The sequence below is a fragment of the Pantherophis guttatus genome, chromosome 6 (genome assembly GCF_059756535.1).
Source record: "Pantherophis guttatus breed Tessera chromosome 6, ASM5975653v1, whole genome shotgun sequence".
Classification (NCBI taxonomy): Eukaryota; Metazoa; Chordata; class Lepidosauria; order Squamata; family Colubridae; genus Pantherophis; species Pantherophis guttatus.
In genome coordinates this window covers 80858277-80884944 of record NC_142068.1, presented here as the reverse complement: position 1 = coordinate 80884944, position 26668 = coordinate 80858277, and the positions used below count along the sequence as shown (strand labels likewise).

Here is a 26668-nt window from a genome sequence, read left to right as displayed (position 1 = left end):
AGGGAGGTGCCCCATTTGCAAAAAGTTAGATAAAGATGACCGTGAAGTCAAAAAGGCATGTTTAGTAAACTTCTAATGGACCAAACCAGTTGTCTAAATAATAGATTGCTTTATGAATTACACAATTGGTCCATCTTTGAGCTATTTCATTTGCAGACAAGCTGTATAAGTGGACATGTAATGTTTACTTGACTTTCAGCAGCAGAACAGCAGCAGCAGCAGCAGCAGCAACAACAACAACAACAACAACAACAACAACAACAACAACAACAATAATAATAATAATAATAATAATAATAATAATAATAATAATCCTGAGTATCCTGACTTTGCAAAAAATCACCCTACTTGGAACTGCCTATATACTCAGATGCTATCTGAAAAGCTCTTAGTTCCTTGGTTAGGACTTGAACTGTTAAGTTTTTATCAGTCCCAGACTGTGAATCGAATTGAAAATTAAATCTTAAATAATAATAGAAATAAAGACTTGTCCACTGAATTGAGAGATGCTGGCATTTTGTTGTTGAGAAATTAATGCAGCCTTTCTTAACGCAGCATTATTTTCAATATTTTTCCTTTGCATTCAAACACAATCGCAGCACTTCAGCCCAAGTTAAAAGCTTTAAAGCAGTTCTGGTGAGTGCAGGTGCTTAATTTCCTCCTATGGAAAACACTCAAATTTCTTTATTGTAGTTTCTATAATCTTAGATTAAATTTTGTATGATTGTTTTGTTTTTAATGGTTTTACTTGGTCTGGTTCGGAACAATACAACACTTTCTGCACTGAGCACCTGTTTAATTCTGCCTCGATTAAACATAGTTTCTTTAACATAATTTAAAATTCTGCGTGAAATTGCTATAAGGGAAACAGATAGTTAATTCGATGATTGGAACAATATTCCACTGGACTCTATAAGGACCAACGTAGCTAATTAAGAACAACCTGGTACTACCGGTGAATTCACAAGAACGCATGTAAAACATACAATGACTTGAACTCAGATTAAAACCTTACCGTTAAGATGGCATTACTTTTTTTAAAAAATGAAATTGCGTGGAACTTTATTCAAGCTTTTACTTTCAGATAAAACAGGATCTGCAGCAAATATTGAAATGTATCCAAACCACCAGCCCGAATGCTTTTCTTTAATCAGCTGCCACCCAATTTCTCCACTGACTATTTGGGGGACTCTCTGGTTTTGTCTTTTAACATAACTGGACATACACAGTGGATCTGATTTGGTTAGGGTTAAGGTTAGGGTTAGGGTTAGGGTTAGGGTTAGGGTTAGGGTTAGGGTTAGGGTTAGGGTTAGGGTTAGGGTTAGGGTTAGGGTTAGGGTTAGGGTTAGAGTTAGAGTTAATTTTGGGTTAGGGTTAGGGTTAGGCCTCAATGAATTTGGAAAGAAAGATGGACATTGCCAATCAATTCGGAGCGCTTGTGTATGTTCAGGAGGGCACTTACTTTTCGTGTCTGGCTTTTCTGGATTTCCTGGTAAAGTAGATGGGAAAACCCCATTGGCCGGAAAATCCACTTAGGGTTACGGTTTGGGTTAGGGTTAGGGTTATGCCACCATGAATTTGGACAGAAAAATGGACATTGCCAATGTTCTCAGAGCACATGACTATGTTTAGAAGGGCACTTACTTTTCACATCTGGCTTTTCTGGATTTCCTGGTCAAGTACATGGGAAAATACCATTGGTGGGAAAATCCACTTAGGGTTAGAGTTAGGCCTTCATGAATTCAGACAGAAATATGGACATTGCCAATGAATTCGGAGCACATGCGTATGTTTAGGAGGGCACTTACATTTCTTGTCCGGCCTATCTGCATTTCCTGGTAAAATACATGGGAAAATCCCACTGACGGGAAAATCCACAGTTGATCTCATCTGGTGCTCCTCCCTGGTTTCCTGTTACAGGAAGTGCTCATTCTTGAAATACGTCCCTTCCTTAGCGAAATCTTTTCAATATCTTGAAAAGTTTGGAAGAGTTTAAAAAACTGGAAAGTAAAATCCCTAATTAATTATCTTTCTGGTTTGCAGCCGTATAGGAAGATTGCAGCGCACTTGCACAGAATGCTGGTTGCTTCCTGAAGCATCACTTGATTTAAGATTAATGAAGAGCTGTTGAGGTCAGGCTTACAAATGTAAAACCATCTGCAGCCTCTCCTGGGGTTTAGGACCTGCCGCAGAGTAGTTTTATAAAAAAACAGGTGCTCATTTGAATTTTTTTTATTATTATTTTTTTTGCTGAAAAACTAACTGTCTCAAAAATTATCCTTGGCTAATTATCAGCATTATTGGATGGATCCTTATTGGTATTTTAATTGTGTTATTTTGTTTTAAAAGGACACACGTGAGAGTGTAGGTAGAACTACCTACACAGATACTTATCTTGCTGGCTGTGGATGATGGGAAGTGTAGTCAAACATACCTGAAGTGTGCTACCTTGGAGATGGTTAGGTTAGCCCAGACATGTTTGTTGAGAGAAAGAGAGGGAGACAGACAGAGAGAGCGAGGTGATGGATGAATAGACAGTAGGTAGGTAGGTAGGTAGGTAGGTAGGTTGACTTTTTGATTCTTTTTTGAATGGTATGTACATGTTGTTTATCTCACTGTGCCTGTTGATGGCAGATTTGTCTGAGTGCCAAGCTTCCAGGAATTTGGCAACATTTTTGGAGTTGGCTTGGTCTAGGATGCTCACCATTTCCAGTTGAAATTACAGTTAAGTCTGACCATGTGATGTGAAATTAAGCAGTTTTCATCATGTCTTCTGGTTGATAGTTGGTGTTTATGGATACACTGTCCTAGTCTTCTGCAGAGAGGGGATAGATGGGGAACTCATTTGTAGATGACACCAAGCTGGCAGGAATAGCCAACACTCCAGAAGTTAAGCTCAAGATACAGAAGGATCTTGATAGACTTGAACATTGGGCGCTATCTAACAAAATGAAATTCAATGGTGAAAAAAATAAGGTTCTACATTTAGATAAGAAAAACAAGATGCACAGGTACAGTATATGTGGTACCTTGCTCAATAGTGGTAACTGTGAGAGGGATCTTGGAGTCCTAGTGGACAACCATTTAAATATGAGCCAGCAGTGTGCAGCAGCTGCCAAAAAAGCCAACCCAGTTCTAGGCTGCATAAACAGAAGCAGGGGTGAAATACTACCGGTTCGCTTCAGTTCGGGCAAACCGGTAGTTTAAAAAGCTACCAGTTCAATTGGCTAACTATCGGTTACCTAACTATTGGTTTTACCAAACTGGTAGCTTTTTAAACGCACAGTGCATGCAGCGCACGCTTGAACAATTAATCAGTGGAACAACTTGACACCAGAAGTTGTGGATGCTCCAACACTGGACATTTTTAAGAAGATGTTGGATAGCCATTTGCCTGAAGTGGTGTAGGGCTTCCTGCCTAAGCAGGGGGTTGGGCTAGAAGACTTCCAAGGTCCCTTCTAACTCTGTTATTCTATTCTACTAGAGGAGAAACAGGAATTATCTACAGCATATAGTATAAGGACTGTAATAGCCTTATTAGACTTCTATAAACTGTCCTACATAGTGGCTGTCACACTGTATGTTGTAGATGCACAATCCACAACTCAAAACCTGCACTAGGAACAAAGCCTCATCTTCAAAGATTTGCAGAACCCTTGTAGGGATGTCAATCACTAGGGGGAATGCTGTTTTGGAGGGTAGGCACCCCAACAGAGAAAACACACTTCTGGGATCCCCCTAGGTGACATGATTTAAACAAGGAGATCCAAGTGCCCCCATTCTACCTGATTTCACTGGATAGGCACAGGGTTGGGCTGCTGGGGGTTTTCAGAGGTTCAGGAGAACCCCCAAACCCCACTCTTGGCTGGCCCCACCCACCCCACTCCACCCCTCCCAGGCATTCCCACGCGGCCTGTTTTGGATGCAGGTTAGTGCAGGGCACGCATGGAGGCTCAGGGAGGGTGAAAAACGGGTCTATCGGTGTCACTGTGTTATGTGTTTGTCAGCCGAGCGTCCATTCTGAGCGTTACGGTAGCCTGCCAGAGAACTTTATCACGTATCTATAGCAACAGAGATAACACTAGTCTTGCGAAATTTTGAGCTACTGCGCATGTTCAGGAAGGCCGGAAACAGGGCCTGGGAAGCCGTTTTCACCCTCCCGAAGGCTTGAGGAAGGCCTCCGGAGCCTGGGGAGGGCAAAAATGCCCCCCTGCCATGGTGCAGGAGGCCGACTAGGCCACGCCCACCATGGCCATGCCCACCCAGCAACCAGGCAGATAACCCCTTGCTAAAATTTTTGAAGTCCACCCCTGGATAGGCAGAAATTATTGGAGACAGGCAGTCCTTCAAATAACCAAGTCCTGTGCTGTGCAAGGCTTTTTAGGTGGCAATACTTTAAATGCTGATTTGCTTTGGTAGATTGTTATGATTCTTTTCTTCCTACATGTTTGAAAGACTCTATTCATTATTTTTGTTTTCTTCCATTCAATCATGTCAGATTCTCAAAGACTGCCTGGATAAGTTCCCGCAGTTTTTTCTGGCAAGTTTTTTCAGAAATGATTTGCCGTTGCCTCCTTAGATACAGATGCAGATTAACAGAGTTGGAAGGGACCGTGTAGGTCATCTAGTCCAACCCCCCACCCAAACAGGAGACCCTACACCATTTCTGACAGATGGCAGTCCAGTCTCTTTTTGAAAGCCTCCAGTGATGAAGCTCCCACAACTTCCAAAGGCAACTTCTGGGTTGATTGTTCTCACTGTCAGAAAATTTCTCCTTATTTTCAGGTTGCATCTTTCCTTGTCCTTCCTAGGGCTGAGAGATAGTGACTGGCCCAAGATTATCCAGCTGGCTTTGTGCCTAAATCAGGATTAGAATTCATTATCTCTCAATTTCTATTTAGGAAGTTAGCACCCACCCCTTTCCTGGAAGAGTGAAATATTTTAGGAAATATGAAAAAGGCAGAATATTATATTTCCCTGGATGAGAAATGGATAAGCATGTTTTGAAGCAGCTCCCCTTCCTGCCCACACCCTTTGTCAATGGGCCATTAAGGCCTGGGCTAGTCTATTCTACATAACAAGTTCTACCTCCTTCAGGCAGAGCCATAGTAGGAATTGCCAAAGATCCAACAAAGATAGGATTAGCCTTCTACCCATCTAGCAACAGAAACTCACCACATGGCACCTGGGAAGATTACATCAGCCATCAAGGCTAGCTAAGACCCCCACCCCCTGGGAGTCTGACAACCAATCAGGATACTCTTTCGGGGCCCCAAAAAATGCAAAGCCAGAGAGAGCATAAAAACCCGAGGATTTACTGTATCTGCCCTTTTCTGTTCAGGAACTCAAGCCATGTGATCCTGTCCACCATTAAACCAACTTTCCAAGCAGTCTCCATGTTTCCAGTGTCTGTTTCCCCACTTGGAGCAGAACCCAAAAGGATGTTTCTTCCAACATCTAGCCTGATGCCTTAACCACTACACCAGACTGGTTCCTATTGTTTTCATTATTTAGCATTTTTCTATCCCTATTCCCTTACTTCATATAGAGGTCAAATTGATATCCACAAATTTTATTTATGTGTTTATTAAATTGATAAGTCACCCTTCCCCAATAAAGTAACTCTGGGATTTTCCAAATGCTCTCCCACCTACTCATTAAATGTGACTGCCACTGATACACTGAAACCATAAATATTTCTTAGCTTATCGATCAAGGATGCTGCTATGGTAGCAATTAATAATTTGTAAAAAAAAAAAAAATCAGCTTCCCTGTGCTTTAATGGATGAGAAATGTGTGTGTGTTCAGAATTAAGGGCTGCTGCTGCTTTATAATAAGATTTCCTATAGTTGCATTGACATGTGGAAAAAAAAGAGCTGGCAGATCATCAGTAGATTGAAGTCCAGAGTTGCGATAATTCATCCCTTTAAAACAAGTCTCAGAAATTACTTTGTTTCTCATTTTGGTTTTTCTTATCCAAGCCAAGTAGTGGTATTCAATTTTTTTTTACTACCGGTTCTGTGGGCGGGGCATGGTGGGCGGGGCAGGGCTTGGTGGGTGTGGTGTGGTTTGGTGGGCGTGGCAGGGGAAGGATACTGTAAAATCCTCATTTCCACCCCACTCCAGGGGAAGGATACTGTAAAACCCCCATTCCCTCCCCACCCTGCTAACCTGCTTTTCAGCTCCATTCTCCTGTGCAGGGCAACAAAAGAAGATCCAGCTGACCAGTTGAGACTCCGATCAGCTGTGACTCAGGAGGCAGCCAATAGATGGGGGCGGGGTCAACCAAAGGTGGTATTTACTGGTTCTCCGAACTACTCAAAATTTCTGCTACCGGTTCTCCAGAGAACCGGCTGAATACCACCTCTGATCCAAGCTTTCTAACTTTTGCATCATCAAAATATGGACAAAATATACACCTTGGTTGCAGTTATGTTTTCTCATTGGTGAAAGCTGGCGGTGCGGGGGGGAGGTTCTGGGGAAGAGTTCAAGGCATTGTAAGAACTCTTGGCAAATAACATGCTTGACTTGTTGGGTCAATATATATATTTTTTTTTATTTGATTTATATGCCGCCCTTCTCCGGAGACTCAGGGCGGCTTACAAGGCATTAAGCAATAGCCTTCATTCTTTTGTATATTTTATACAAAGTCAGCTTATTGCCCCCACAAACTGGGTCCTCATTTCACCTACCTTAGAAAGGATGGAAGGCTGAGTCAACCTTGAGCCTTGGAGAGATTCGAACCAGCAGAAATTGCAGGCAGCTGTGTTAATAACAGGGTGCACTAAACCACTGTACTATCAAGGCATATTGTAATATGTTCTGAAGAATAAAGTTTCACAGCTCAGAAAACAAGACTTTTCTATTCTTGCCATTCTCAGCAGCTAAGAACTCATTCTGCGTAGGTTGCATGTTTAATTAGCAGTCCTTCGGTAAGTGTCTGCAATTAGCACCACAATGATTAATAAAAGAACCTCTTTAAAGCTCCATTTAGCCAGCAGAAATGCAAAATCAGGAATAACTAATGCATCATTAATAAATCATGTCAGATTAGCTAATCTGTTGATTACAAACACACTTAGAGCTCAGATTCCCACCTGTGTTGGGCATCCCTTGCCCCCACCCACCCACCCACCCCAGACCTCTGCTGCCTGCAACAGAATTTGAGATAACAAAGAAATAAATTATGCCAAAATAAAAATTTGCACTAGGAAGGTGAGAAAAATCTACATTCAACAGAAAGTAAGTTGGTTTCATGATGAAAATTGTGATGGGAAAGTAATTATGAGGCCTGGGGGATTATTTATTCCCTTAGGAAATAAAATGCTACCACCTATTTGTTAGGTTTGGACAAATGAACACAATAATTGCCTTCTTTAATGCAGCCCCAGGAATCCTACACACTTTTCACATAGGTAAATTATATGCAGAAACACACAGCCTCCAACAGTGATTAATTTTACTAGCCACAAACTCTCGGGGATTCGGTTTTCCCTCTCCAATTCCTCCAAAGCAGATCTGCTCCAGGAGTGCTATTCAGCAGGTTCTGACAGGTTCGGGAGAACTGGTAGCGGAATTTTTGAGTAGTTCGAAGAACTGGCAAAAACCACCTCTGACCATTTTTGAGATATGGCAGTCTTGAAGGATATGGGCTGTTTCCTTGGTGTTGGGTGATAGGCACGGATGAAATCCAGCAGGCTTTGACAGGTTCTGGAGAACTGGCAGCGGAAATTTTGAGCAGTTCGGAGAATCGGTAGTGGAAATTTTGAGTAGTTCGGACAACCAGCAAATACCACCTCTGGCTAGTCCCAGAGTGGGGTGGGGATGGAGATTTTGCAATATCCTTCCCCCAGGAGTGCGGAGGGAATGGGGATTTTGCAATATTCTTCCCCTGGAGTGGGGTGGGAATGGAGATTTTGCAGTATCCTTCCCCTGCCACGCCCACCAAGCCACACCCACAGAACCGGTAGTAAAAAAAAATTGAATTCCACCACTGATCTGCTCCTTGTCTTCACCACCATCAACTAATAAGGACAAGCTGAGACAAGGATATTTTCAGGGTCTGGTCAAGATGGCAGCTACAATGGTTCAACTGAAGCTCCACCTCTTCCATATATAAAAAAAAAACAGGTAACACTTCAGTCAGTCAGGCATCATGGCCATCATTTTTATTTTTTAGACCACATCTTCTGACCTCACCTGAGTTAGACACTCAGAAAGTCAAACAGTGCTCCATCCAGTTGACAAATAGGACGGAAAAAGACACCATTGATTCAGTTCTGTCCTCTAACATCTGCAGGTCCTGCAGTCAAAATAAATAAATAATCCCTTCTTCACTTCCACATCACACAAAAAGGAAATTAAAAAAAACGGGCTAAGATACCATCCTAGTGTTGGAAGAAATATCCATCTGGTTCAGTTCCAAGCCGGGTGGGATTCAGCCGATTCGGATCAGTTCGGGTGAACCGGTTGTTATGATTTTGGGCAGTGTGGAGAACCTGTAAAATTGACAACTGGCTAGCCTGGCCCACCCCACCCCACTATATATTACCTTCCCTTCGCCACATGGTCCAGCTAATCTCCGTGTCTTTCTCTCCTTGTCATACAATAGAAGTCTTAAAAACGTTCCTTTCCACTATTGGTCGATCAGCCAATAGTTCAACATATCTATCACAAGATGGCAGCAACGTGTCAGCATTGTTCACCTTTCTTCATTCAAAACAGCTTCCCACATGCATCAACATGCCTGCACAGCATATCTGGAGATGGGGGAAAAAGGGAAAACACCACTTCCAGAGCAGAAGCCCTAAAGTCTTTCTAAAGTGGGTGGGCTAAGGCAAACAGATGTTTCATGCAATCTTGTCCTCTAAAAACAGTGGTCATTGGATGAGAACGTGTGGGGTTTTTTCCCCCCCAGAAGCAGAGCAGAGAAACACACACAGATACGATAATTGAACTGAAAGCAAGCAAGCAGAGAATTCAAAGACAGAATGAACAAAGTGGAACTATAAAACAAACCCCGTGGAATACTCACAAACCAAGGGAAGAAGTAAGAACGATGACTTCTGTATAATCCAAAAAGTGCAATTTAACCAAATAAGAAATATCAGATTGAAATGCAGTATTCTCAAATCCTAACGAACTCAAAAAAGGCGCACTAATAGCAATGACTGACAGTTTTCTTGAGCCATCAGCAGGTCACGGACAATCCATGGTGGATTTCAAAATTTTTTACTACCGGTTCTGTGGGCGTGGCTTAGTGGGCGTGGCAGGGGAAGGATACTGTAAAATCTCCATTCCCACCCCACTCCAGGGGAAGGGTACTGCAAAATCCCCATTTCCTCCCGATCAGATGGGACTCGGGAGGCAGAGAATAGATGGGGGCGGGGCCAGTCAAAGGTGGCACTTACCGGTTCTCAGAACTACTCAAAATTTCCGCTACCGGTTCTCCAGAACTGGTCAGAACCTGCTGAAACCCACCTCTGAATCCAACCCATACAATGCCCAGGTTGCATTTAATAATCATGGACAAAAATGATAGAGAAGACCTGGACAAAACTAGAACAAACTGAACAACACAACAAAGTATTGTTGTTTTTTTAATGATAAAGATCGGGATATTTTAGAATCTGGAAAAATACCTACTGAAAGAGAATAACTTAATATAGTAGCCTACTAACAAGAACAGAGAAGAAAGAAAAGATGCGTAAAGAAAAGAAGGCTAGAGAAAGTTAGCCCCCATCCTCTCCTAGAAGAATGAAATATTCTAGGAAATATTAAAAAGGCAGAATATTATACCTTCCTGGATGAGAAAAGGAGAAACATGCTCTTGGAAAGCAGCCCCCACCTTTGCTAATAGCCCCAGAAAGGCTGGGCCAGCTTATCTACAACACAAAAGACATTCACCCTCAGGACATAATAGAATCAGCCCTCTACCCATCTCACCACATGGCATCTGGGAAGATTACATCACCCAGCAAGATTCAACCAAGCGTAGGACTCAAGACAACCTACAAAGGTACCCCTACATAGCCCCAAGTGATGGGTTGCTACCGGTTCACAGTGGATCGGTTGAACGGGTAGTGGTGGCAGCAGGAGGCTCTGCCCACTCACCCAGACACCTCTGCACATGTACAGAAGCTTCTGCACATGTGCAGAAGCACTACCCGCACACGAGCAAACAGATAGCGATGGGATTTGGAGTCTTGTGTCTAGTTGTTCTGGTGTGCAGTGCTCTACAGCATCGTTTTGAGGGTAGGAGTTTGAAACAATTTATGTCCAGGATGCGAGGGACCTGTAAATATTTTCACAGTCCTCTTTTTGACTGGTGCAGTATACAGGTCCTCAATGGAAGACAGGTTGGTAGTAAATGGATAACTTTGGACAGGTTGGATCACTTTCTCTTAGCCCTAAGAAGCCAATGGCAACCTACTTCTGAAAATGTGGCCAAGAAAACTTATCCATGTAATTGCCAGAATCAAGACTGATTTGAATGCCCGACAATAATATTCAATGTAAAACACAAATCCATATCAGCAGTGGGTCCAAACAAACAGAAGCATGTAATTATTGAGCGTTTAATTTTAATTATTTTTCAAAGAGCCAAAAAACCCTCTAACACAAAGCATGCTTGTCCACCAATGTCTACTCTTCCATCTTGCCGGAGCAAAATCTTCAACTCTCCTCCACGACTGGAGCACTGAAATGCTAAATGACAGAATTAGTTTAGGTAGACAGGAAATATGCTTCTCTTTCTATCCAAATTAACAATGCAGACTTGCTGATCACTGCTGAAGAGCAGATAGATAAAGAGAATTGAACACAATTACCTACAATACAAACACAAGCCAGACTGGAAAAGATGAAATAGCTAAACAATTTTAACTACCGTATTTTTCAGAGTATAAGACGCACCTTTTCCCCCCCTAAAAGGGGGTGAAAATTTAGGTGCGTCTTTTATACACCAAATGTAGCCCCGCCCACCCACTGGCCCCCACCCTTTGGCCTCTGCCTCCCTGCCTCCTTTGCAAGCAAACAGCAAGAAAAAACAACTCCTTTCAGCTTCAGCACAGGCTAATTAGCACAAGTTGATTGGATGGCCTCCCGTCCAGCTGATTTGATCTCAGTTGTTTTGTGCGGGGCTCTGCTGCTTGCTGCAAAGAGGTAAATTGCTGGAGCAGATTTTTTTTTCCTTGTGCTAATCAAGCTATGCTGAAAACAAAAATGAAAGTAAAACAGGCTGTTTGTTCTTTGCTGCAAGGAGGCAAAATTGCTCAGAGGCAGAGACAGAGGGAGATTTCTTTTTCTTCTTTTCCTCACCAAAAAAGGTAGGTGCGTTTTATACTCCGGTGCTGGTGCGTCTTATACTCCGAAAAATATGGTACGTTTCTCCAAAATAATACAAGAAGTCCTCGGTGTGCGACTCCAACTGAGCCCAAAATTTCTGTTGTTAAATGAGATTTGACACATTTTAGACCTTTCTTGCTACAGTTGTTCAGTGGATCACCGCAGTTGTTAAGTAACACAATTGTAAAGTGAATCTGGCTTTTCCCCTTGAGTTTGCTTCTCAGAAGGTCTCAAAAAGTGATCGCATGACCTTAAGACACTGCAACCGTCATAAATTTGAATCAGTTGCCAAGCATCCAATTTTTGATCACGTGACCATGGGATGCTGCAGTGGTCATACGTGCAAAAAATGGTTGCAAGTCACTTTTTTGTAACTTTGAACAGTCACTAAACAAATGTTTAAGTTGAGGACTACCTGCAGATAGCCACCGATTTAAGTGCCAATGATTTGCCGTAATCCTTAATTTTAGAATTAAAGTTACAGTAATTTCATTGGGTGGGCAAACTAGAAGAAAAGATTGTGCCTGGGGTTGTTGTTTTTTTTTTCATCTTGATTAAATTTGGCAGGGAAGGATGGCTGAATTTGTACCAATTGTACAGCATCAGGGCTACCCAATGAAACAACCAAGGTCCTTGTTTGAGTTCAAGAGTTCAGGAGGACATTGCAAATAAAATTTTGGCAGATTATACTCAGAGACCTAAAAAGAGAAACTGTAAAATCATGACGGCTCTTTAGAAGGCCAGATCCTGAAGAGGAAACTCAAATACTTTGGCCACCTAATGAGAAGGAAGGACTCCCTGGAGAAGAGCCTAATGCTGGGAACGATTGAGGGCAAAAGAAGAATGGGACGACAGAGAACGAGGTGGCTGGATGGAGTCACTGAAGCAGTTGGCGTGAGATTAAATGGACTCCAGAGGATGGTAGAGGACAGGAAGGCCTGGAGGAATGTTGTCCATGGGGTCATGATGGGTTGGACACGACTTCGCAACTAACAACAACAACAACAACAAAAATCACGGGAATTCCTACCGCATAGTTTGTTTTTCCCCAGTTGCTGTGACCAATAGCTGCTTAATACAGCATGAGCAGACCCTGATGGAAAAATAAGATGTAATAGCTGTGATAACAATGTCATAGCAGATCAGTGTTCAAAGCACTTCACCGTATCTTAACTTCAATAGTAATTATTGCAAGAGTGTAAGTTACTGCGATTTCTGAAATAAATTTCCTATCACCTAACAAGCAAAATGTTCTCTCAGTTGTTTGCTGTATTTCTGAAATTGTTAGTCTCCCATTCTGTGTTGTAATCCCACCCATTCTCAATGGATCAAATCTGCTTCAAGGCAGGGGTGAAATTTACTTACTGTACCTTCTCTACTGGTTCGCCAATGTCCAAGCGCCCGTCATCTGCATGCGTAGAGGCTTAAAATGTCGCAAAAAAGTGACATCATGACATCTGCGCAGGTGGGCGGAGCATCCCGCAGCCGCCGCTACCAGTTCGCCCGAGCAGGATTTCACCCCTGCTTCAAGGACGCTTTCCTGAATGTGTGCTGGGTTATAATTGTGTCAGCCCTGACCAGATAGACTTTTAATCTAACACCTTCAGAAGGTACCAGGCTATTAAAGGCTACAATACATAACAGTACTATTTTAAGAATTCCTAGACACCCACTTATTCATAAAAGAAGTACTAGAGTTGGGCAATGCTTCCAACTCTTCCAAAATTATGCTTTGGAACACTCAAGGACATGCCTGCAGCCCTCGTTGCAATTCATTCAAGCTATGATTAGGGGACTGGAGGCTAAAACATATGAAGAACGGTTGCAGGTGCTGGGATGTCTAGTTTAATGAAAAGAAGGACTAGGGGAGACATGATAGCAGTGTTCCGATATCTCAGGGGCTGCCACAAAGAAGAGGGAGTCAAGCTATTCTCCAAAGCACCTGAAGGCAGAAAAAGAAGCAACGGGTGGAAACTAATCAAGGAGAGAAGCAACTTAGAACTAAGGAGAAATTTCCTGACAGTTAGAACAATTAATCAGTGGGACAGCTTACCTCCAGAAGTGGCAAATGCTCCAACAGTGGAAGTTTTTAAGAAGATGTTGGATAACCATTTGTCTGAAGTGGTGTAGGGTGTCCTGCCTAAGCAGAGGGTTGGACTAGAAGACCTCCAAGGTCCCTTCCAACTCTGCCATTCTATTCTATTCTATTCTATTCTATTCTATTCTATTCTATTCTATTCTATTCTATTCTATTCTATTCTCCGGGATCATGTGACTGCTGCACAGGGTCCCATAATCCCATCATAGAAAGCACACAATGGCTTTAAATAGTTGCAGGCAGGGGTTACATTCAAACTTCTGTGCACTCCAAAATGCCCTTTCTGCATTATTTCCAAAATGCTGCACAACCTTGCCATGTACGTAGCAAAGAAAAAAAAAATCATGTTACCTCAAAAATATGTCTTCAAACAGTCCTAAGGCACCTTAACAATAACAGTATAACAGAGTTGGAAAGGACTTTGGAAGTCTTCTAGTCCAACTCAAGGTTGACTCAGCCTTCCATCCTTTCGAGGTAGGTAAAATGAGGACCCGGTTTGTGGGGGCAATAAACTGACTTTTTATAAAAAAGAACTCCACTTAGGGGGGTCCGAAAGCCCTACTAAGCAGGTATATACAAAAGTATGAATGCTATTGCTTAACACATTGTAAGCCACCCTGAGTCTCTGGAGAAGGGCGGCATATAAATTGAACCAATAAATAAATAAATAAATAAATAAATAAATAAATAAATAAACTCCCAATCAAGCAGGAGACCCTGTACCATTCCAGACAAATAGCTGTCCAGTCTCTTCTTTAAAAAAAAAAACTCCAGTGATGGAGCACTCACAACTTCTGGAGGCAAGGCGTTCCACTGATTAATTTTTCTCACTGTCAGGAAATTTCTCCTTAGTTCCAGCTGGATTTTTCCTTGATAAGTTTCCATCTATTACTTTTTGTTCTGCCCTCAGGTGCTTTGGAGAATAGGTTAACCCCCTTCTCTTTTTGACAGCCCCTTAAATATTGGAAGATTGTTATCAGCCACGGTGGCGCAGTGGTTAGAGTGCAGTACTGCAGGCTACTTCTGCTGACTGCCAGCTGCCTGCAATTTGGCAATTCAAATCTCACCAGGCTCAAGGTTGACTCAGCCTTCCATCCTTCCGAGGTAGGTAAAATGAGGACCCAAATTGTTGGGGGCAATAGGCTGACTCTGTAAACTGCTTAGAGAGGGCTGTAAAGCACTGTAAAGCGGTATGTAAGTCTAAATGCTATTGCTATCATCTCACCTTTAGTCCTTCTCTTTAGATTAGACATACCCAGTTCCTATAACCCATTCATTGTATATTTTATTCTCCAGCCTCCTAATCACCTTTGTTGCTCTTCTCTGCCCTCTTTCTACAGTCTCAACATCTTTTGTGTATCCTGATGACCAAAACTGGAGGCAGCATTCCAGTTAGACAAACTAATTTATTGCCGCACTCACTTTTATAGATAAAAGTCTACTTTAGTAGTAGTTGCATACGAAAAGTTATGTTTCCATAAATGTTTTGTTCCTTTTACGGTTGAAATATTATTTTGGGGCTTCTGCTGCTATCGTATTTTACTGTTCTTAAATAAGAATTATTCACCTATATCTAAAAAAAATAGGAAAAGCCCTCCATACACAGACTTACCTGTGACCGGATCTTCAGAAATGCCATTCCATGGTGCAAAATAACGAGAGTAAAAATCATAGCTGTCGGGATTTTTATGATGATCTCCTTTAACTGTGATTATTATGCCTTTTATTTTTCCGGTCTTGTCGGCCAGCAAAAGATGCTGAGAATCCACTTTTAATTTCTCCAGATCATACCTTGGTGACGAACATTCACCGTTAAGGACTCAAAACAGATGTCTATACCCTTGAAAATGCAAAACTAAAAATACCAATGAGAACAATGAACTGAACAATACTGCATTTTTTAATTAAGGGTCTGGTGGCTCAGCAGACTAAAAGCATTGTGATTAACACCAGCTGTCTGCAATTACTGTAAGTTCGAATCTCACCAGGCTCAAGGTTGACTCAGCCTTCCATCCTTTCTAAGGTAGGTAAAATGAGGACCCAGTTTGTGGGGGTAATAAGCTGACTTTGTATAAATATACAAAAGTATGACGGCTATTGCTTAACGCATTGTAAGCCGCCCTGAGTCTCCGGAGAAGGGTGGCATATAAATCAAATTTTAAAAAAAATAATTACTATAATACCAATGGTAATTGTAAGCTTTAGCTCACCGTTGGCATATTTTCCATGCAAAATATAGATTTGAAACCAAAATATTAAGCTTAGTAGAAGGAAAAAAAAGTCCAGTAATAAGAAGATTGTCCAAAATGGGATTCCCCACTGTGGTATCCATTAAATCAGGGGTGTCCAATGACTTCTGGACTTGTGAACTTCCACTCCTTGTGAATTTGAAGACTTGTGAACTTCAACTCCTAGAATTCTCCAGCCAACCATGCTGGCTGGGGAATTCTGGGACTTGAAGTTTACAAATCTTCAAGTTGCCAAGGTTGGGCACCTCTGCCCTAAATGGACTAGGAATTCCCAGAAAGTAGAATTCCCAACCAGCTGAGAAGTGCCAGGTATAGTCCAAATATGTGGAGGGCATCAAGCTGGAGCAAGGTGAGCAAGGCAAAAATTAACAGGGAGAGGTAAAAGGAATGTCTCCTTCCTATAGCTTGTGCAAGATCAAAGAAATGAAGGAAATCAACTAAGGAAGGGAGATGAGACTGCATAAACGTACCGGTACATGCAATCATTTAAAGAAATGTGCAATTGAAATGTATATACCTTTCATACACCTCACTGAGACAGATAAGTAGTTTTTTTGTGTCAGGAGAATAACGGACCTCTTCAACGTTCATATCCCCCACTGCTACCTAGTGATAAAATGGGACAGAATGAGCCAAAGAGAGCTATTGTATTTTTCTCATGTCCACATAGTAGCAAGCTTTTCTTCATTATTTATTTACTATGTAATAATAACACCAGTTTTATCCCTGTTCCATGAAGCCTGGATTTGCCTTAACTCCAGTGTATGATTTAAGCACTCTTTGCCAAACCTCCAACAGACACCAACCAGACAATCCCAAAGCATGTCAGGAGACTTTTTAATGCCAGCAGTAACAGAATAACAGAGTTGGAAGGGACCTTGGAGGTCTTCTAGTCCAACCCCCTGCTCAGGCAGGAAATACCACTTCAGACAAATGGTTGTCCAGTCTCTTCTTAAAGGCCTCCAGTGTTGGAGCACTTACAACTTCGGAAGGCAAGCCATTCCACTGGTTAACTGTTCTCGCTGTCCGGAAATTTCTCCTTAGTTTTAGGTTGGTTCTCTCCTTGATTAGTTTCCGTCCACTGCTTCTTGTTCTGCCTTCAGGTGCCTTGGAGAATAGCTTGACCTCCTCTTGTTTGTGGCAGCCCCTTAAATATTGGAACACTCACAACATGTCAATTTCTGTTGCTACTGGTTTGTTCATGGGCGTGCGCACCCTCACACATGCATGTGACGCTTCTGCGCATGCGCAGAGACTTCCGGGCAGGTGGGCGGAGCCTCCTGTTGCCGCTGCTACCAGTTCGCCCAATCCGATCGAATCGGTAGCAACCCACCACTGGTTGAGTTGGTGTGATCAAGGCTTTACCTTGTTTTTTGTGTGTGTGGCACATGTGTAGAGCTACAATTGCCTTTTGGATATATCCCGCGGACACCCTTGGCTATTGCTAAGGAGAAAGGTTCCATGTAAAATTTTTATTTACTGTTTTCTTAAAAGTGAAGTGCATTATCTGGTATGTTACCCAACGCAAAGAAAAATGGAATGTATATATTGATCCACTCACGGGAAAATTCTAGAGACACATTAAAAAGGGAGATCAATCACAGCCATAATATTTAAATTAACAGTATCATCCGCATGCAATACAAAAGGGGTGGGATTTAGATGCAATGCCTCACCCACCATTTTACTGATTTTGACGCTGAATTAGTGGGGTTTAGATTAGGCTTTTAATATTTAATTCCCCACTTCACTTGTAGCATACTTAGACATTGTTTTCATTTAGTTTGGGGATTAAATTTCACATGTAGGAAGAATTTAACAGTGAGCAAACCTAAGGAAGCCTTTGCAGGGGTGTCAAACTGGCGGCCCGTGGGCCGGATACGTCACATACAGGCCACGCCCACCCCAGCTCAGCAAAGGGAAAAAATGTTGTGATACGTCACATGACGGCAACGTGATGCCGCAAGTTTGACACCTGGGCTTTATGGTGATAAATGCAATGGGGGAAAAAAGCCGTGTAAATTACCTTTACCAACTCTTCTACTTCCTGGAAATCCTAGATTTAAAAAAAAAAATGAAAGCAATATGAAAATCATGCGTGCCTTTCACTTTTCAAGGAAATGTTCAAGAGGTACCACGTAAAGCTAACCTGTGGATAAGTGAAGTAAAGTGGCAAATCCAAGATAATCTCATCTCCTGCTTTCCTGGCTTTTAATTCTCCACTGAGAGTTTTGAAAGTGAGGGTGGGGTTCATATTTTCTGTTTTTAAAATCAGAAATGTATAACCGTCAAGATGGTTAAAAAAACGTGCGTTGTGTCAAACTATGAACGGTTAAAATACCACTTACTCTTATGGAATAATACAGCAGCAGATGCAAGGGTGGCATGGCCACAGAGAGGGACTTCATTTGTAGGTGTAAACCACCTTAATCCAAAACAGGAACCTGAAAGAGGATGCTCACAAATCACTCTTATTGGAAATGATTTTTCAACAGCAGAAAAATTAAACAAGGAAGCAAAAATGGTACGAGGAACAAAAAACTCAATGTTCTTTTTTAAAAAAAAAAAGTAGAAAAACACAATGAAGAAAATGAAAGACTGGCTTCAAGGTCATTTCTTTGGGGAGGACATTCTGAAAGTGCTTCTTATATTTGAAAAATGCCTCTAAAGATGATCTGGTAATCCACAAGGTACACACAGGAAAAGATCACCCCCAAGCGACCTATTCTAAGCTAGTTAGGATACCAAGGGTTAATTTTATAGAATTTGATCGGGCTGCATAAAAAGGCATTCTACACTAATGAAATATCTAATTTTTTTTTATTTATTTATCAAATTTATACACTTTGGGCAGTGTATCAATTTGATAAATAATTTTTTAAAAAATAGATATTTCATTAGTGTAGAATGCCTTTATATGCAGCCCGGTTAAATTAAGTCATTGTTTGATATTTATTACAGCATTGCCCTGAAATCTCCCACTGGATTTTATAATCTGTATAGATTTCCTATGTCATTTAATACCCATATGAATCTGCGGGGGAGGTCATCTGGAGTTTTGTAGTAAGGTGCAGTTGATCTTGTATTCCTACCACTAGTGGTGAAATCCAAATTCTTTTACTACCAGTTCTGTGGGCATGGCTTGGTGAGCATGGCAGGGGAAGGATGCTGCAAAATCTCCATTCCTACCCCACTCCAGGGGAAGGATACTGCAAAATCCCCATTTCCTCCCCACTCCTGGGGGAAAGATATTGCAAAATCTCCATTCCCACCCCACTCTGGGACCAGCCAGAGGTGGTATTTGCCGGTTGTCCGAACTACTAAAAATTTCCACTACCGATTCTCCGAACTGCTCAAAATTTCCGCTGCCGGTTCTCCAGAACCTATCAAAGCTTGCTGGATTTCACCCGTGCCTACCATCCAACACCAAGGAAACAACCCGTATCCTTCAAGACTGCCATATCTCAAAAGTGGGCAGGATGAGGGAGAATAAACTGAAATTAAGCCTAAATAAGGGGGAGGTTCTGGTGACGTGGCGAAAATTAGAAGAATTGTTTGATTAGGGTTCACAGACACCGCGAAAAAGAGCAGATTTGCAGTTTCAGAGGGGCCTTGTTACTGAAACTGCAGGTGTTAGCTGTTGGAAGGAGCATGTTGTACAATATGGTGAATGGGCCAGCTGTTGACCAGACTTGGAGACCATCTGCCTTGATTACCACAGCATTCTCTCCAATGAGTAACTCTTGAAAAATAGGCAGAATTTCCAACCGGTGCAAACCTGGTCTGAGGAACAGGAGTCATGTAATGTCTGGACGGAAAGAACCGCTGCTGATTTACAACTTGGTCATCCAGAGAATCACTTCTCCCCTGAGTGAACTTGCCCAGCTAATTATGTCAATAGGAAAGGCATTTCCAAGAAATGCTCTCCCTGCCAGTAACTTCCCTACATGGTATATGGGAAAAGGCCAGAGGTGGGTTTCAGCAGGTTCTGACCAGTTCTGGAGAACCAGTAGCAGAAATTTTGAGTAGTTCGGAGAACCGGTAGTAAAAATTCTGACTGGCCTCGCCCCCATCTATTCTCTGCCTCCTGAGTCCCAGCTGATTGGTAGGAAATGGGGATTTTGCAGTAACCTTCCCCTGGATTGGGGAGGGAATGGAGATTTTACAGTATCCTTCCCCTGCCATGCCCACCAAGCCACACCCACAGAACCGGTAGTAAAAAAATTTGAAACCCATCACTGGAAAAGGCCCCCTTTTGTGAGTTTCTCCTCCCATGAGACCTGCATTTGATGCCCAAAATTTAAGAAAATAGCAAAAATGCATTTCTTTCACAGCTTTAAACTGTGTGCTGATATCAATAATATTAAATAGACTATTAAATATTTTTTTAAAAAAATATCGATATTTTGCTTTCAATTTTGATTTGTTTTGTTTTGATTTGAATGTATTGATTGTACTCTTTTAAATGCTTGGTTTTAGTTATGGCAAACCACTGTTCATGCCGAAAGAAGCAGAAAAGCTAAGTACAATTTTAATAATACGTTCATTCATTGATTGGCAACCTTCAGTCTCAAAAGACTATGGTATCGTGCTCTGGAAAGAGGTCCTAAAACAGCATCTGGTGTGACTAAAAAAGGCCAATTCGAGAGTGGCAATCCCTTCCACACTGAGGGCAGATACATTCTGTCTCCTGCCCAGCCCCTAAATTTCGCTGGTTCTGGGACTGCCTCTTTGCCTCAGCCTGCCGAACAAGTGTCTCTTCGAATTGGAGAAGGCCATGCTGCGTCTTTAGCCTCCAAGCTGAACGATCGGAGGTCAAGGTTTCCCAGTCATTAATGTCCATTCCCAAGGCCTTTAGTAATAATATGTTAAGAGAGAAAAAAATCAGAATGTTCAAAGGCAGCCATCTGGTAGATGGAACTGCCCCAAGGAATTTTGGAAACCGTAGATTGATTAACTTCTCAGTATTCCAATAAGGAACAATTGTTGCTTTTCAGAACCGAAAGTAAGGCAACTTTTTCTAATTTCAGTAGTTTATGAGTATAACAGCAACATCTACAGGGAAGAGGCATTAAAAAAGAGATGACAGGCTGAACCAGGTCCTTTTTGTGTTTGTTGATAATATTATTCAATATTTTAACCTGCCCTTTTTTTGTTATATATATATTTGGTCAACTTGTGGCAGTGAACGTACCTCATATCCCTATCTCCTATTTTTCCCACAACAACAAACCTGTGAGTATGATGGCATCACATATGAATATAAATTGAAGGGACTTTGATTGATTTGATTTGATTTGATTTGACAGCTGTATCCACCATCTGCAATTTCTTGAACCTCCTACGAACGCCATTCAGCTATAAGTTAGATCTTCACCTTCATTTCATAATCTGTCATAATAACACCCAACTTCTTTATCAAAAGTGCCTCAATTGTCAAATTCATATTTCAGCAAAGCTACATTTAAACACACAAATGATTATTTACTTTTGGTGAAGTCATCTGTGGGGTGCAGTTTTCTGATGAAGGCTGTTTCTGAGAGGTTCATTTCTGCAGCAATTTTTTGATGCCAACCTTCTTCCAGCTCCTAAAATGAACAGCAACCAATTTAAACAGTGATCTACAAATGCATCCCATGTCTTTTGTAGCAAGCATATGATGTTTCACATCTTTTCTATATAAATAAAAATGTAAATGTTCGTTTGTTCAAAATCTTAAATCTCTGAAAGTTCTTCACTGATTGCTTTGAAATTTTGACACAATGTTGGATTCGAATACACGCGTGTTTTTATATACCTATATTATATAGTTGTCACACCTGTGACAGCTAAAAACATTCTTTTTTGAAAAACAGCACCATCTGTTGGACATAAAAGCAACACGCTATACTAAATATTTTACGATTCCATTTCAATGTTCACAGAGGGAAATTATTGGCACTCGGTCAAAAAATATTGTATACCCACAAGACTGAGGCACGGCAACGCGTGGCCAGGTACAGCTAGTTTTTAATAAATATTTTAATAAATATTTTGAGTTAAATGTATCTTGTAAACAACAAGGGGATGCGGTGGTTCAGTGGCTAAGATGCTGAGCATGTCAATCGAAAGGTTGGCAGTTCAGCAGTTCGAATCCCTAGTGCTACATAATGGGGTGAGCTCCCATTACTTGTCCCAGCTTCTGCCAATCTAGCAGTTCGAAAGCATGTAAAAAATGCAAGTAGAAAAATAGAGACCACCTTTGGTGGGAAGGTAACAGCATTCCGTGTGCCTTTGGTGTTTAATCGTGCCGGCCACATGACCATGGAGACATCTTCAGACAGTGCTGGCTCTTAGGCTTTGAAACAGAGATGAGCACCACCCCCTAGAGTTGGGAACGACTAACACATATGTGCGAGGGGAACCTTTACCTTTACTCTTAAACAACTCACTTCTCCTTACACCCAAAAGAGAGGACCATTTCTATCTCCCAATTCCGTATTCAACAAAAAGGTACAGAAGACCCATGAATAACAACATGAAAAAAATCACTCATGTTCCAGTTCCTCTATGAGACGATGGTCTACCCAAAATACTGATTCAAGGTGAGGTGTGTTCTGTACCTACGGTGACCATATCTTCCTGAAATGAAATAAAGGACCAACCTCAAAAAGAGGCAAATCTGAAGGAGGTTCATATGGAGCTTTAAAAATTAATTGTTTCTGTTTTAGCTTTGTTTTAGAAAGGAAAATTCAAGAAGAAACCAAGAAAAAATAAATAAATCTAACAGTCAGCTTCCTGAAATGAAGTATTGCTCTTTATTATCATTATGTAGTGACAATAAATACCACGATATTTGTATTTATATTTATGTGTGCAGCTCTGAGTACAGAAAAATCTATTTTTCCTGCCCTCTGGTAATTGTGCACATTTTTGCAGCCAAACCCTGGTAGCCAAAGGCAAACACAGTGTCTCTCTATAAGTAATTCTTGATTTAGGAACATTTGTTGAGCAATGGCACTGGAAAAAAAAAATGACTTACAACCAGCTTACAACTGTCACAGCATCCTCATGATCACATAGACAAAATTTGGGCGGTTGGCAACTGGTGTGTAATTACGACAGATGCAACATCCTGAGTTCATGTGATTGCCATCGGCGACTTTCTCAGCCAGTGTCTGATAAGCAAGTTCAACGGGAGATGCCGGATTCGTTTAATGACTGCATGATTCCCTTAACAACTGCAGTGATTTGCTTAATTGTGGCCCAAAAAAGGTCTTAAAATCAGGCGTGCCTCAATTAACAACCGCCTTGCTTAGGAATAGAAATTCTGGTACGAACTATGGTTGTAAGTCAAGGATGCTTGTTTAAACCAGGGGTCCCCAACCTTGGTAACTTTAAGCCTTGGCGGACTTCAACTCCCAGAATTCCCCAGCCAGCTAGCTGGCTGGGGAATTCTGGGAGTTGAAGTCCGCCAAGGCTTAAAGTTGCCATGGTTGGAGACCCCTGGTTTAGACAGTTTTAAGTTTTTAGGCTTTTGTGCAAGCCAGAAAGAAGATGCCTGTGAAGGGTCGCCTTCCTTCCTCACCAGCCCAGCTCTATGCCATCCTATTTAGGCATGTTTTTGAAGCTGGGCGCATGCTTGGACAGTGTGTGCGCCAGGAAAGCGCATGCACAGAGGGCCAGGAACATGTATGGATGGGGCACAAGCAAGCGAAGCGAGTGAGCGTGCACGCTCATGCTCACATTTGCGAACCGGTAGGGAAAGTAAGTGAATACCACCCCTGGAGAGAACCCCCAGAATCGAGCATGCATTTATGAGAATAGTTAGCTTTGGCAAACATTTAGCTGATCCAGAAGTAAATCCCAGGATGGGACTACAAGAGTCCCTATAGTTAAAAGTGAGACAGGTGTTAGGAAATGATTTTACCTAACTTGTTGGGTTGGCAATATATAAACCATAAATATAGCTTTAAGACTGCTGTGTTGCTGTATTGCATCATACTGCGTCCTGATTGGTTAGCTCTGTAACCAATGACCTTGAAAGGGAACTAGAAACCTGGTTTGTTTCTCTTTACTGCTCTTTTTTATGCTTTTTGCTGTGTTTGCTCCTGTTTGCAACTGTTTATCCTGTATGACTACAACGACTGGTAAGAAGACTTTGTTATTGGATTATCCCTGGACTATTGTTTTACTATCTACTGCTTTATACGTGCATGACCTGGACTGTTTATTGGACTGTGCCTTATTACTATTTCCTGAAAGTAAACACAACTCAGTGTATCTGTGTGTTGGCTGTGTTATTTCCTAACTACTCTCAATCGCTTTCATGTGCATACCCTTGCTACTCAAGGGTTGCTCTGCGAATTTCTCAACAACAGGTCTAGAACATGTTTCTCAAACTTGTCAACTTTAAGGAGTATGGACTTCAACTCCCAAAATTCTCCAGCCAGCATGCTGGCTGGGGAATTCTGGGAGTTGAAGTCCACATGCCTTAAAGTTGTCAAGGATGAGAAATACTGCAATAGATGCAGTGCATGATTTTGGGGGCCTAGATGCATATGTCATGGTGATTCCCCCTAATTCTCTCCAGCAAGGATTTGCTTGCCACGATCTAAACTGGAAACATACTATGCCAAAATAAGTTTTAGACTATATTTCAGAAGATCTTTAGGTTTGGGATCTGAAATGTTGAGAACACATGGTCTCTCTCTTTTTCACACACTCACAAAATGGCTGCCAAAGTTTAGCTAGGAACAAATGGGCTGCCATGACTAGTGTGATCAAACATGATACACTCGTTATGCCCAACGTTTTCCGTTCTCCAGCTTCTTTTTGCTTTTTGCTTTCTTTTGTTTCTGGGCAGGTGGACAGCTTCAACCAAATTTATTGAACTTACCAAATGTAATAAATTTAAACAAACAAATATTTAAATATAAAACAGTCCCCATCATGTTGCATTGCAAAAAATGGTTGTGCTCAACTCTCATTTTTCTCCCCACCCCTTTTTTTTTTGTACCCCCCCTTTTTTTTTCCATTGTTGGGGTTGGATGTTCATTTTTCTGTTTTTCTGCTTTGTATTTTATTCTTGTTGACAAACAAAAATAAATCAGTTAAAAAAAAAAAAAGAATTCTGAAGAATTCTGAACAGCTGAGGCAGGGACCTTAGAAGTGATACATGGGCATCCCAGCATCATCTTCATGAATTTATCAACCTAATTTTCTATTTTCAAAGCCCAGCAAAACAAAAGGAATATCCTGATAACCATGATATACAGTATGTTTTTAACCATCGCCATCTTGTGGTAACTTTGAAATATAATAACTGTGGTCTTTGTTCTCTCAATTTTGTATAATCAGCTCACTGTTCATACAAAGTTGAGGCAACCTTTTTTGGTTCAAAAGAAGGCAACATGAAACTAACCTGCATAAACTTCTCAAAAAATTCCAGTTTTGAAAGAACTGTGTTCTATCCAGGGGTGAAATCTAAAATTTTTCCCTACCGGTTCTGTGGGCGTGGCTTGGTGGGGGGGTTGTCCTGTGACTGAGTGGGCATGGCCAACTCGATGTCACTCACAGCCACGCCCACTCAGTCCCAAGACCCCCTTCCACCAAGCCACGCCCACAGAACCTGGTAGGAAAACTTTTTAAATTTCTTTCTCCCACGGCTCCGCCTACCTTCCCCATTCCCCAGACTCCGTTTATTTAATTCAGCGGCAGGTTGGATGTGCGCTTGCACAGCTGGCGCGTGGACCAGACTGGCTCATTCAAGAAGGAGAGTGAGCGACTCCGGTACCTTTCGGGCGCTTGCTTCCCTGACAGCCAGCCGCGGGAGAAAGATGAGCAGTAGGAGTCCGGGGAATGGTGCATTCCCCGAGTCCGGGGAATGGGGAGGGTGGGTGGGTGGGCGGAGCCTCCAGCTGCCATTGCTACCGGTTCTCCGAACCACCGGCCATCATCGCTACCTACTCGCCCGAGCCGGTCTGAACCGGGAGCATTTCACCCCTGGTTCTATCTTTGCAAAGCTTGGTTACAGATCATGCAACACTAAATGCAAGGTTGTATCTCAGTTTGAACTGAAAAGGTTCACGGAATACACACAAAATCTTTGGCAATATACAGTGGCTTCATAAAATACTGGCAAAAGATTTTCTTGAGGACAAACCTCCCACCCGTACCTCCACCTGTCACTTAAATAAGCAATGTAGATCCTCTGTTTGTCCAAAGGATCAGTTAATCCTTTGTATCAACAGTCAAGTAAATTCTAGTCAAAGAAAATGGTATCACTCACAAATAGCAGACATTGCTAGTTAATTTTCTTTAAACTAAAGGAATTTGTTAAAAACTTACGTCTTCAAGAAGACAAACAGCAGCAGGATTCCCACTGAAGGGTTGGTTGGTAAACGCATCAATTATGAAAACTGAAATCTGCATTTTCTTCCTTACAGAATTTTACAAGGCTTTTTAAAATGGCCCTTTGGAAATTGCTGAGTCTCTCTTTCTTGTTATTGCAGAAATGTCCAAGTTAATATTTCACTCAGCAAGTAGAAAGAAGGGGGAGTTTTTTATCTAAATTGATTTGTCTTCTTTACCTATTTCAGCAACTACGCAAAGACTAAGCAATTTATGGCATTATTATTTACTATGGGACTTTGAAGAGTTATTTTTGTTTAACTGAGTATGTAGTTGCCAGGACAGTTGTGATTCTGTAAATTTACTCAGAAGTAAAACCTACTACATTGTTTAACTTTTCCATTACTTCAGTAGCTATAGAATGACTTTTTGCCATCCTTTAAGTTCAAAACACAACTGTGTTGGCATCTGGCAGCAGTTTCCACCATTTCAAAGAAAGAAACCTGTAAGGACTCAGCTAACAAAAACTAAAGTAATTCATATTCCATCCCCAAATAACATTAAGAAAGCTACAAAACATTGGGATCAAATATGTGTTTTGAGTCAGAAGATTAATAAACATACAGTTGAAGCTAGAGATTTT

At 41.6% G+C, this 26668-nt stretch overlaps 1 protein-coding gene across 2 annotated transcripts; it reads right to left on the bottom strand.

Annotated features, from left to right (window-relative positions):
- Positions 1-10563: 10563 nt before the first annotated feature.
- Positions 10564-26161, bottom strand: PBLD (phenazine biosynthesis like protein domain containing). Of its 2 annotated transcripts, none has more exons than XM_034438688.3 (9): positions 26023-26161; positions 21182-21281; positions 18042-18137; positions 17843-17952; positions 17720-17749; positions 16211-16299; positions 15057-15235; positions 12377-12439; positions 10564-10707 (listed from the first exon to the last, which is right to left on the bottom strand). In XM_034438688.3, exons 1-9 carry the CDS (start codon positions 26104-26106, stop codon positions 10595-10597), a joined length of 864 nt encoding a protein of 287 aa, XP_034294579.2. In that variant the 5' UTR covers positions 26107-26161; the 3' UTR covers positions 10564-10594. The 2 variants fall into 2 exon arrangements, with proteins under 2 accessions (XP_034294579.2, XP_034294580.2); XM_034438689.2 differs by lacking the exon at positions 26023-26161 and adding an exon at positions 22260-22314.
- Between the last annotated feature and the right edge of the window lie 507 nt (positions 26162-26668).

Bases quoted from the DNA above. Each gene is read 5' to 3' on its own strand.
- PBLD (XM_034438688.3), bottom strand. From the start codon at position 26,106: ATGCAGATTTCAGTTTTCATAATTGATGCGTTTACCAACCAACCCTTC. The intron at 17,750-17,842 runs GTTAGCTTTACG...TTTTAAATCTAG, and splicing joins TTTACTTCACTTATCCACAG to GATTTCCAGGAAGTAGAAGA. The intron at 16,300-17,719 runs GTAATTTACACG...TTTTATCACTAG, and splicing joins AAGTAGAAGAGTTGGTAAAG to GTAGCAGTGGGGGATATGAA.